Here is a 12,711-nt window from a genome sequence, read left to right as displayed (position 1 = left end):
CCTTCTAAAAAAATTTCCTTTCTAACCTAATTCTGTATTTATGAATTTGTATTCTTTTTTTCTTTAAGTGCTGTCCTTGCTCAGCTGTGCTCTAGCCGTGTTGGATTTCTCCATGCTCACACAGTAATATTAGAAAAAATATTGTAAATGAATGAATGAATAACTCAGAAACTGGAATGCTAGAATGTTAACTACAGGAAAACATGAATTTTTTCTGTTTTATATTTATTGCTAGATTCCCACATCCAGAATAGTGGCTGGCATACAGCAGGTGCACAACACGTATTTTTAAAAATGAATCCAGGCCTGTTCAACTGCAGGCTTTGCTTCTTTCCGTTGCATCTAGTAATTGCCAGTTTACAAAGCACTTTCCCAAGATCCTCTTCACAGCTCTGAGAGGTGTCATTTTCATTTTAGAGTTAAGGTTATATAGATGCTGAGAGAAGAAGTGATTTGCCTCAGTCACGGGCAGAGCTGAAATTCAAACACAGATATCGAGATTTGAAATTCAAACACTTTTCTCGAGAAAGCCTTATCCTCCTTGGCCCTTCCAATAAGATGTCCCACAGCAGGAACGCAGTTGGTGAAGGAGCCGGTTCTACGACCCAGAGCAGATAGGTTCCCAGAAGAATTACTCTGTATGGACACCAGGTGGCGCCCATTCACAGAGTAGTTACCCTAGTCTGATAGCGTTTGATAAGGGACACAAAAATGTTTGTCAAAAACCAAACTGTAAAACACCAGTTTACTGTGCTCTCAGCTGTTCTGCTTTTCCTTCCTTGGCCATTGTCCTTTGGGTCTGACTAGAAAAACTTAGTCTTTCCCTCATGAGTTGGAAAAAATCCCGTTCTCTACCTCCTGTACACAAATCACTTTACTTCTGATATTTCAAAAGTGTGAGGTTTTTCTCCACATCAAGCAATTCTCCACTAGCTGAGTGTTCTACAATTTAACTAAATTCTGACACTATCTACCTGGATATCCTACTGGTTAAGGCCTCAGTCCCAACCTGCTCCCAAGACTGCTCCAACCTCACTTCAGATGCCAATCACAAGTAGTAGGTCCTTGGGGTTACCCACAACTTCGGTCTAACTTGGCTACAAATCAAAGGTTCCAATGAACCCCTCTCCATTTCAATTAATTTTCTAGAGTGGCTCACAGAACTCAGGGGGAACACTTCCTTACCTTTACCCGTTTATTAGAGGATACAGATAAACAGCCAGATGAAAAGATACATAGGACACTACTGTCTGGGAGGGTCCCCAGTGCAGGAGAGCATCTACACCTTCCCGGAGTACATCATCTTCCTGGTATGTGGATGTGTTCCCCAACCTGGAAGCTCCCTGATTCCCCTACCATCGGGATTTTACGGAGACTCCCTCACATAGGCATGATCAATTATTCACTCGGTTTCCAGTCTTTTTCCCTTCTCTGGAAGATGGCGGCGGGGGGGGGGGGAGAGGTTTGGAAATTTCAAGGTTCTAATCATGGCTTGGTCTTTCTAGTGATTGTTCCCATCCAGGAGCCATCTAGGAACCCACCCAGAGTCAACAGAACAGTGGAACAAAAGATGTTTCTGGTGTTCTTATCACTTAGGAATTTATAAGGGTTTTAGAAGCCTTATGTCAGTGATGAAGTCAAAGACAAATATTAGAACAAGAGATGCTCCTAGTGCTCTTATCACTTAGGAAACTACAAAAGTTTCTGTGCTGGGAACAGGGCCAGAGACCAATATATATTTTCTATCATCTCACAGGGCCTCATTTTTCTCCTCCGACAAATGGGAATGTTAATACATACTTCCTAGCTAGGTGATATGTTTTGTTGTCTACACATAGTAGAGGTTCAATAAGTATGTATCCTCTTTCTTCTGACAGGACCCAAGGTAATCTCTAGCTATAGAAAATTTTTCTTAGCCCTGCGTATTGGCCAGAGAGTGATCTTGAGAAGGAATGAGAGGGAAATCCCCTTTAGTTGATCACCTATTATGCTAGGCTGAAAATGAACCCCGTATTTTAATTCCTGGAAATTGTGAATGTTATTTTATAGAGCAAAAAGCGAGCAAGTCATTGCAGATGTGATTAAAGATTTTAAGATGGGGAGATCATCCTGGATTACCCAGGTGGGCCCTAAGTGCAATCAGTAAGAGGAAGGCAGAGGGAGATTTTACACACACAGGAGAAGGCTATGTCAAGACAGAGGCAGAGATCAGAGTGATGTGGCTTCAAGTCAAGAAATGGCAGCGGCCACTAGAAGCTAGAAGAGGCCAAGAACACACTCTCTCCTAGAGCCTCAGGATGGAGTACAGGCTGGCCAAAAGCTTGATTTTTGGCCCAGTGAAACTGACTTTGGCCCAGTGAAACAGGAGCAGAGCTGTGGCATGGGAAGCAGAGATGGGACAGGGAGAGGCAGGGCCAATATCCCATTTGTGAAGTGGGACTCAAGATATGCTGGGAGCAGGGAAAGGAGCACATTACTGGGAACACCCAAATTCTGTTTCGGCCTACTACCATGGTGATCCCAGAGGGTGTTGTCTTAGAAATGTCTTTCACACACACACAGAAAGCCCCACAGAGGCCAGACTGTCTTGCACCAGAAGGAGGGGGAGGGGCACGTGAGCCTGATTATCGCTGCCACTGCAGCCTCTTTTCCATGGCACTCCTCCCCCAACTGCTGCTGATCGGAAGAGCAACAACACATCCTGGGTAAGAGCTCTGCTTAGGCAGAAGATAGATGTGTGATTTAATGACACCACTGCCATTTACTCATTGTGTTATTTTGGGCAACTTAGCTCTGCTAAACAACAATTTCTCCATCCAAAGAAAAAAAAAAAAACGGAGATATAATATCACCCTTGCAGAACCGTGGACTAGATTCAGGGAACTAAAATCTTTACAGTGTTTCCTATAGTGCTGGCAGTTAGGGTAGCTGATTGATAAAGAAAACAAATAGCTTACATGGCATATCTACAGCCCTTATTAGATGACAGGCACTGTTGTAAATGTTTTACATGTACTCACTCATTTTTTCCTTACAAAAACCCCAAGAGGTGGGAAATATTATTATTCCCATTCTACCGATGATGAAACTGGGGCACAGAGAGTTTAATGACTTGCCCAAGGTCACACGATTAGTAAATGCTAGAGCTAGGATTTGAATATAGGTACTAAGGCTCCAAGCTATATTTAAAACCAATGCACCATCCTGAGTTTAAAAATGGTGTCTGTTGTCCTTAATTATAATAGTGAAAATTAATGTGCTAGGGACATGTTGACTTCTTGCATTTGCTCAATAGCCCTATGAGGTGTTTCTGTTATTCTTTCCACTTTATAGATGAGCAGACTAAATAAAGTTATGGTATTTGCCTAAGGTCATAGAACTAATAAGTAGCAGACCTAGTATTCAAACCCAGGCAGTCTAGTGTCAAGACCCTGACTCCTAATTACTACATTATATTAGCTATGTATTGATGATGATGGTGTTAGAGTAGAAGAGGTGGAAAAAGAAGTGAAGAAGTAGAAGATGGAGGAGAAGGAGGAGGAAATGGGAGAAAAGGAGTGGGGAAGAGGAGAAGAAAATAAATTTACTTTATATGCTAACGACCTATATGTTCAGATGTCACAGTTGAGCTGATGAGTCAGACTCCCTGTCTATAGACTCTGACGTAGAGAAATAGCAGAAGAGTGACATCTTTAGCAGTGGGAGTGGAAACTGAAAAGATGCAGAAACTTAAGCCCAGGCAAATTAAAGGAAGCCAAAGCCACAAAGTTGGACAGACTGCAGAACAGACTCCAGCCCTGGTTCTCAAACTTCACTTGAGAAGTGGAGGTTATCTAAACTCAGCTCCCAGGCCCTGATTCAGAAGCCCTGACTCAGTAGGTGTGGGTGGGCCCAGGTGCTGGCATTTCTAATGTGCACCTGAGAAGTTCCTGGGGCGGTGGTGGACGAGGACCCAATCTGACAGGTCAAGGAAGCTGGTCTGTTGAGAGAATAGAGCATGCATCTGATACCCTGGTGCCCACTAGACTCTTCTTCTGTTCCCCACTCACCCCGGCCCCATTCTGGGACAGACCACATGACATTATAGCCAATGGACTGTAGGAGGAAGGAACATACATCACTTCTTGGCTAAAGTGTCAAAAAGGCAGTGTTTGACTCTCCAAATGTATCGTCCTTGCTGTGGCATCTAGTGGATGCCCATGGGCTCTGGGACCTAGAGCCTTGAGAAGAAGGTGCTGGCTGGTGCCATGGGGAGGAATAACTGCTGTGAGGAGAAGCAGCATTGCTGGGTGGTGCTCATAGGAACAGGAAGCCCAAGGAAGCTACAGAGAATAAAGATGAAAAAGCAAGTTCTTTCTCCCTCCTCCAGCCATGCTTATTGGCAAAGTCTTAACACACTCTAACCTAGAGCACTGGTAATACAGAAATATGGTTTGTGGGGTCCCAGCCCCAGCATCACAGTGCAGGTTGTTTTTTAAGTTTTATTTATTTGTAACTGTGGTAAAATATAATGTAACACAAATGTTACCATTTTAACATTTTTAAGTGTACAGTTCAGGGGCATCGAGTACATTCACATCGTTATGCCACCATCACCACCACCCACGCAGAATTTTTTCATCTTGCAAAACTGAAACTCAGTACTCATTGAACAACTTCCCACTCTCCACTCCCCAAGCTCCTGGCAACCACCATTCTACTGTGTCTTTACGGATTTACTCTGGGCACCTCGTATAAACAGAATCATACAATATTTGTGCTTTTGTGACTGGCTTATTTCAGTTAACACAGTGTCTTCAAAGTTCACCCATGTTCTAACATATGCTAGAATTTTAAGGCTGAATGAAATTCTATTTTATGTATATATCACATTTTGTATATCCATTCAGCTGTCATATTCAGAGAAGTGTTTTTTATATTATCAAATATTATATTTAAAAAATAAATCCCAGGTCAGTCTAACTATAAACATTGTACATACAACACACCCCTCCCAACTTTACTTCTGTATACAATGGGTTTACTTTTTCAAAGCCATAAAAACAATATTCTAACAATATGTGAGTTAACTTTAAAAAATAAAAATTCCTACCAATAATTGGACCATCTTAATGCCAGGACCTTTTATTTTCACATCTTCCATTTTAAAGTCTTTCTTATAGGCAGATATAATTTTTTGAAGTTATGACTTCAGTACCCCATACAACTGAGTTTTCTGCCACATCATAAACCTTGCTGCTTGCTTTTACAGAGTTGTTATTGCCAACCCTGAATGTATGAATGCTGTTTTCTTCATTATTTCCCTCCTTTGCGTCTTTGAGCATCTGGATTGTATTCCTCAGGACCGCTTTGGTTGCAAATGAGGGAAACCCTACTCAAATCAGTTTAAGAAAAAACAAATTAGTGTGTGTGGCGGTGGTGGAATTTACTGGTTTCAGTCACTGGAAAGAATGCAGGAGTAATTCATAGAACGAGGGCTTGAAACCAGGGACTAAAAAGAACATGCACTCTTACTCTTGGCCTATCTCTCTTTCTTTCTCTACTTCTCTTTGAAGATTAGCTTTTTTCTTTCCTAATGCAGACAGGTCTTCTTCACCTGGCAGGGAACATGGCCACTGGCAGCCCCATTTTGCAACTACAGTAGAACAAGAATCCAGCTAGCAATCCCAGAGAAGGGCTGTGATTGGCTGTGTGAAGTCACATGCCCATGCACTGGGCCAATCCTGTTGTTAGGGTGACCATGGATTACAATTGGGCAGGCTTGATCACACGCCCATCCCTAAGGCCAGGGTGGTGACAGGGTTTGTTGCTTTCAGAGAAAGGGGAACATGAAGGCCTGCTGGGAGGACAGAAAACAACCATCACAGTGTTCTGTTTTTCACCAGGGCACACATCAGCTCTTTCTTTGTTTTAACAATCACTCTGTGAGAAATCCTCAAAGATAAGATTACTGTCATGGTGCCTGCCAGAAGCCATGTAATATGTTTGTGTTTTCAGAGGGTCTTCACATCCAATACTATATTTGTGCCTCATCAAAAAACAACAACAAAAGTAACAAAACAAAAGCACTGATAACTGATAGAAAAGGAACCAATGACCCAGAGAAGTTGAGTGATGGGTCCAGGGACACAAAGTAGATAAGGACAGAGGTGTACCCAGAGACTTCCTAACTCCCATTTCAGTGCTCTTCCCCAACAACATCACAAAGCTTGGACTAGTGGTGAAAGGGTCCAAGCCCAGGATCATCTCTAGCCAGTTAAGGGAGGGAGCTTCGTCTGCTATCTGCACTTTGGAGGAGATGGGTCAGCTGCCTGGATGATATGGGCTGGCAGCTCCTGCCTTCAGAGCCTGCTCTAGCTCTGATGGGGGATGTCCCTCCGCTGGACCTGGCATCCTCCCATTGGGCACTCTCAGCACGGAGCTCCTCCAGGACACTGTGAAGATGCTTCAGTGTGAGCAGGAGCCTCTGGTCTTGGATCTGCATCTCAGCCTAGGAGAGAGAATAAGTCTGTGGGGAGGTGGACAGAGCACTGGACATTCCCCAGAAAGCCCTATCCCATTACTGTCTCGTAGAAGATAAGCCTACAATTTCGCAGAAGTTGTGTCCACCAGTGCCTCAGTTTCTTCATCTGCAAAATAAAAAGCAAATTACTTACCTTTCAAAGCTCTTATAAGGACTGAATGAATTAGCCCCCAGTCTAAAATACGACATGCTGAGCTACCAGGGTCTGTGATTATATTTATCATCACCATCATCAATATTAAATCCACTATATGCTTTAATCTTCACTGTAAAAATTATTTTATAGGTATTAAGAGGATAGTGACTTCATATTAAAGTGGAATACACCCTGTAGGCAGGCAGGAGCCCTTTGGAAAACTTATTCTCAGCATAAGGTCCAGAGAACCCCTGGGTCCCAAAAGCCCTTTCAGGGCATCAGCAAGGTCAAAGCTACTTTCATTACAACACTGTAAGATACTATTGCCCTTTTCATTTTTTCATATCTTATGACTGTACAGTGGAGTTTTCCGGAAGCTACATGACATGATATGCCATTGAACGCAGAAGCAGAGATGAGATTCCAGCTCTATTTTGTTAAGGAAGATACTAAAGAAATTTGCAACTGTGGAAAATAGTGCCACTCTTCATTAGGTATTTTCTTTGAAAAATATAGTTTAGCATTTATTTTAAATAAAATATTTTAACATGTAACGAGTTTACTATTATTATTTTTAAATGCACAAACGAATGCTAAAAATTTCAGTTTTGGTTTCTAATTCTGTCAATATTGATAACTATAACTCACATTAAAAAGAATTTTTTGATTTCCCTAAAAATTTTTAAGAACACGAAGAGGTTCTAAGACCCAAAAGTTTGAGAGCTGCGACTTCAGGATTCTCTCCTATCCCCACTCACCAGTCCCCACTCCTCTCATCTGCCCCTAGGGCTGGTTTTCCCCATGTATTTTCTCTTTTTCATGCTTTCTCTTTTAAGATGTTGAAATTAGAGCACCGGGATGGGAGCTACGAAGTCTCTGGGTGCACTTCTGTCCTCATCCACTGTGTGTTCCTCGACCCATCACTCAACTTCTCTGGGTCACTGGTTCCTTTTCTATCAGTTATCGGGGAATTCTTACACATGATATAAAATTTTCTAAATTACAAAAAGGCATATAGTGTAAAGACTCCTCCACTTCACCTTGTTCTATTGGACAGCTCAGTCCCCTCCCCAAGAGGTAACCACTGGGATTTCCCTTCTGAAGCTACCTGAGGCACAGCCAATTAGATATATGAACTCTTAATCTGTCTGTCTCTGTTTCTCTCTCTTTCTCTCTCTCTGTCTCTGACCCTCCTTTCTGTCTCTGTCTCTGTCTCTGTCTCTGCCTGTTTCTCTCGCCCTCATCCTCCCTCCCTCTCTCCAAGAGATCAATCATTATTTCTCCATTAAAAATAGTATTTTTATTTTCATTTATTTTACAAATGAGAAGAGAAAGCCCATTTCCTCCATTCCAGCAATAGTAATACCACCAAGAGAGTAGATAGCTAGAAAGAGGAAATTGAAGGTAAAAGTCAGATCACCACTTGAGAACACTGGGATTCCTTAGGCTGCACCTCAAGTGGTAGCAGGGCCACACCTTCCTAATTCCTGGGAAAACGTCAAGTCTGTTTTCTCAGTTTTAGGGTTTTCCTCCCACATGTTTTATTTTTCTGTCCAGTCTTTAGCACCAGCTCTGCTGGGTATATGTGAGAAGCAATGAGGCTTGGAAGCAATGTTAAGGGAGGTGGTGGCCTCAGTGCCTTTGGCTTTGAGGGTGGGACCCTGGCCAAACTGGCCTCAACAGTAGGGAAGTGTCCTGTCTCATAAGGCGAGAGGTCCTGTCATAAGGTTGGCTCACGACTCAATTTGCTCAAGCTTTGATATATCTCCAAATATACCATTAATACCCCAATCTTGCAGTGTGTATCTCTGTCCTTCTGCATTAATGTCACTTAGTCATCAGGCTGGTTTGCCCTGTCACAAGACAGCTGCAGCTTCTTGCCTCTTTTAGATCCCACTAGGACTTTGGGGCTTACATGATCCCAGGGAAGGAGGGAGAGCACTGGACTTTGGTCCATGGTAGTAACTGAGGTTACTGAATTTTTTCCTTCTGCTGCATGAAGTGACTGTCCAGTGCTGGTCCTTCCCTGCAAGGGCTTCTTTGCTGGGCTCCAGAAGGGCCCTGTTAGAGTCATGTAAATTCTACGTGATAGAGGTTAAAAAAACAAAACAAAACAAAACAGGCTTCTCTAGGAAGTTCACAAGCCAGGGATCAGCAAGAGGAGACTTAAGGAGATCTCTCTTGGAATCACACGCAGGGAGGTCCCTGGGCCGGACACGCTGTGCCCTGTGTCCCCTTGCCCTGCCTTGTTCCCCCTCCTTGTGGGGTGAGAAAGAGGTGAAAACTGGTACTTTGGGTTTAGGAACCAAGCAGTCTCAGCATGGGCACCCAGTATTTAGAGGAACGTGGGGAAGACCTGCTGCCCAGCTTCTGGATCTCTGAGGACTATAAGAAACTGAAGCTCCTGCTGCTAGAGTCCCCTGGCCTCAAGAGAAGCCGTACTGGGTCAGCCCCTCCTACCTGGGTGAGGATGGGGTTGAGTTCTAGCTAATCTGTTGCCTGGAAACCCAGAAAGATCATTTTGAACAATCCTGTCTGTCCTCCCCCAGGAGAATCTGGGGTATTGGGATATAAACCTTAGATACCTTCTGAGATTCCCTGAACCACCCCCTTCTTGCTCTTGGCTGATATCCCCTCACACTTTGTGGCATTTGTCTATTTTGGAAGTTGGAGGAAACACCACAGGGAGAGGCATAAGGCCTGGAATCCTGAGCAGCCACCCAGAAACCAAGAAACAACTCAGGAGAGGTAGTTCAGTTCAGGAGAGTTGGTGCCCCCTGGGGTGGACCTTTACCAACAGGAAATGGGAGACAGGAGTGAGCTGGGCAGATCCTTCTTCAACCCCTACAGAGAAATCCTGCATGGAGATAAACCAGCTGCCAAGAGAACCGCTGAGCCTCCTTAAGGCTCCTTCTGAAGTGGCAGCCAGCGTGGTAATACAGTGCATTGCCTGGCATAGCTTTGGCTTTTGCCTCCACCTTCTTTTTCCCTCACTCTCACTACTCTGGGCTTGTATCTCCTAATATATCATTAATACCCCACTCTTTGTGGGACCCTCTGCTTTCTAGAGGACCCAGACTAAGACAGTGGGTATTTTCCATGTCCACCTGGATCAGGACCAACATAGATGTGCCAAGCAGACACTATGTGAATTATACGATCTTCTCACCAAATTCTTACAGCAACCCCTGCAATGTTGGTACTATTGTTATCACTGTCTTATGATAAGGAAACTGAGGCTCAAAGAGGTAAAATCACTTGCTGGAAGCTACAGAGCAGCAGATCTGGGCACATATGCAGGACTCAGTGCAATTCTAAAACCAGTCTGGCAAGCGCTGCACCCAAAGCCTCTTATGTAGGCCACGACCTACTTATCTCAGTACCTAAGATGGTGGCTGGTCCCAGCGGGGTGCCTGCAGGGTCTACACCCCAGTGTGCAGCCTCTGCCCTAGTCAAGAGGGCACCTGGGAGGGGGGACCAAAAAACTTTGGAAGACATGGGGCAAAGGCATCAGGTAAAAAGAAATGCAAAGACTTACCAGCTCCTTTCTCAGCCACTCCAGAGTCTGCCCAAGATTCGGGGTTGGCTCTTCTGCTGTTTTCATCTCAGTGTCCTTGGCAAGCCCTTGACGCTGACCTGGTAATGGGCTCGAGAGCCCTTTGACTTGTTCAGCCTCCCTCCTGCTTTTGGTTGTAAGCAGTCTGGCCAAGTCACTAAGGATGGAGTTAATGAGAGCAGAAAGTGGCTCACATTAGAAAATGTAGAAAATGTAGTTGTTTTTTTTTTTTTTTTTTTTTTAAAAGGGCTTCAGTGCTCTGAACAGAACAAAGAGGGAGGGGGAGACCATTGGGATATTGGTGCCTCAGTGCCTGCAGGTTCCAGAATCCAAGATCTGATACCAATAGGATCATGGACACTTAAGGCTTTAAATGATAAGAACAATAATTATTATGAGAATAAGTGTCCCCTTCTGAGGGCTCTAAGTGAGATATATACATACATGCATATATATAAAATCTCTCTACATAAAATCTCTCTCTATAAAAAAATATATATGCTCTATTATTTATATATAAAATTTCATTTATACAAATTATATATTACGTACTATATGTAATATATTTGTATATAAATTTATATATAAATAAAATCTCATTTAGAAGAAATACATCATCTACTGCATCTGCATCCGTTCCCCTCCCTCCCTTCCTTGCCTCCCATAGAGTCTAGATAAAGGAAAAGGCTTACTCTCCAAGTCTCCTTACTTCTGGGATGCCCAGGTGTCCCATTTCTAGCAAATGAGATAAAAATAGAAATTTGCTATTAGACTTCTAGGAAAATTTTTACCTACCTGATAAAAGGAAAAATGTCAATGATGCTCCCCCTTTACTCCAACTTTCTTCCCCTTCCTTCTGCTTCAGATGTGGATGTGATGCTCGGATCCACAGTAACCATCTTGCAACCCTCAGACAAAGGCCAGGAAAATTGCAAAGGCATTTGAAATCACTGAGTCGCAGAATCACTAGCATTAAACCCCACTTTTAATTAGGCAAACACAGTCCTAACTGACATATTATTTATTTTTCGTAACACTACGAAGTGGGTGTCCTTTAATCTTTTCCTCAACAAACTTTAAGTACCTACTATTTGCCAAGTTCTGCTGTAGGCACTGAGGATATAGTCCCAAATCAGAGAGACAAATGTCCCGCTTTCTTGGAGCTGGCATCATAACAGATAGAAACAAACAATAATTAAATTAATATATGATGGAAATAAATAGGACCTATTCTCATGTAGGTTTTTAAATTTTTTTATTCTACCCACATGAGGTAGGAACCCCAAACCAAGAATTAACATAGTGGCCCCAGATAAAGAGCTGAGGTGACTCACAAAACAAACTCATCCCATTGTGGAGGGGCTGCCTCAACCCAGGGTACCAAGCTATCCTGAAGATGAATTTATAATCCAAAATTACAAAACACACAAGGAAACCATTCACCATAAGAGAGTCAGCAGATACCATCAACAGCAGGATCAGACCCCTCTCCCCCTAAGAACTTCAGATGAAGACAACAAAAAAAGTATTTTAAAAAGAATTAAAGTCATATAAGAAGGAATCAAAAACATAAGAAAAAAAGACACTATTTAAAAAGGCAGATATGACAGACTAATGGTTGCTAGAGTTGGGGAGTGGCCAAAATTGGTGGGGTAAAAAGGTACAAACATCCAGTTATAAAATAAATAAGTCATGAGCATGTAAGTACAGTATGGTGACTATAGTTAATAATACTGTATTACATATTTAAAAATTGCTAAGAGAGTAACTCTTAAAAGTTCACATCATAATAAAAAATATTCTGTAACTATGTATGGATATAGATATTAACTAGACTTACTGTGGTGATCATTTTGCAATAATTACAAATATCAAATCATTACATTGTATGCCTGAAACTAATGTAGTATTATATATCAACTATACTGCAACAAAAAAAAAGGCAGATTTGAAAAAGAACTAAATAAAAGTAATAGAAGTAAAAATTACAGCAACTGCTTACGAATTAAAGAAAAAAGAATGCACATTTAGTGGAGTTCTGTAATATAGAGCTAGGGCAGTGGGTAGACATAGAGAGGCAGATTGGACTCAGTAGGAGGAATGTAGAATCCTTCCAAGCAGTGGGCACTCAGTGGAGTATGGAAGCACAACCCATATGGTCAGAGAGGCTGGATAAGGGGTTCTACTGCTCAGTGGTAAGACCTGGGGCTCATTCCAAGTATGAGATGAACTGGGCAGGAAAAGGGGTGTTGGATAGGAAGCCAGGACACCTGAGTTCTAACCCAGCTCTACCAAATTTTCTATGTGAACTTAGACCTCATCCTTCCCATCTTAGGCATAACAAAACTCAAAAGAGTTACTACATTAAGTTGTAAGAAATGTCACATTTCTTGTACACTAGGAGTTTTACAGCCTGAGGTGCATTCTGACTGCCACATACGAGAAAATTTTATGTGCAATTTCACTTTATTGAGCTGTCATCCTTTGGAACCAGAG

At 42.5% G+C, this 12,711-nt stretch overlaps 1 protein-coding gene across 1 annotated transcript in view; it reads right to left on the bottom strand.

Annotated features, from left to right (window-relative positions):
* Positions 1–4,953: 4,953 nt before the first annotated feature.
* The window catches only part of CUNH20orf202 (chromosome unknown C20orf202 homolog), a 28,524-nt gene continuing 20,766 nt past the window's right edge, over positions 4,954–12,711 (bottom strand). Inside the window, 4 exon segments of the mRNA XM_016148902.2 lie at positions 4,954–6,490; positions 10,198–10,271; positions 10,274–10,372; positions 10,908–10,950. Coding sequence (XP_016004388.1) covers positions 6,257–6,490; positions 10,198–10,271; positions 10,274–10,372; position 10,908 — 408 coding nt within the window. The 5' untranslated portion in view covers positions 10,909–10,950 and the 3' untranslated portion in view covers positions 4,954–6,256.

This window comes from Rousettus aegyptiacus, unplaced genomic scaffold (genome assembly GCF_014176215.1).
Source record: "Rousettus aegyptiacus isolate mRouAeg1 unplaced genomic scaffold, mRouAeg1.p scaffold_m13_p_12, whole genome shotgun sequence".
In the NCBI taxonomy this organism is placed as follows: domain Eukaryota; kingdom Metazoa; phylum Chordata; class Mammalia; order Chiroptera; family Pteropodidae; genus Rousettus; species Rousettus aegyptiacus.
The sequence above is the reverse complement of the archived record's forward strand: the minus strand, read 5'-3'. Positions and strand labels throughout refer to the sequence as shown.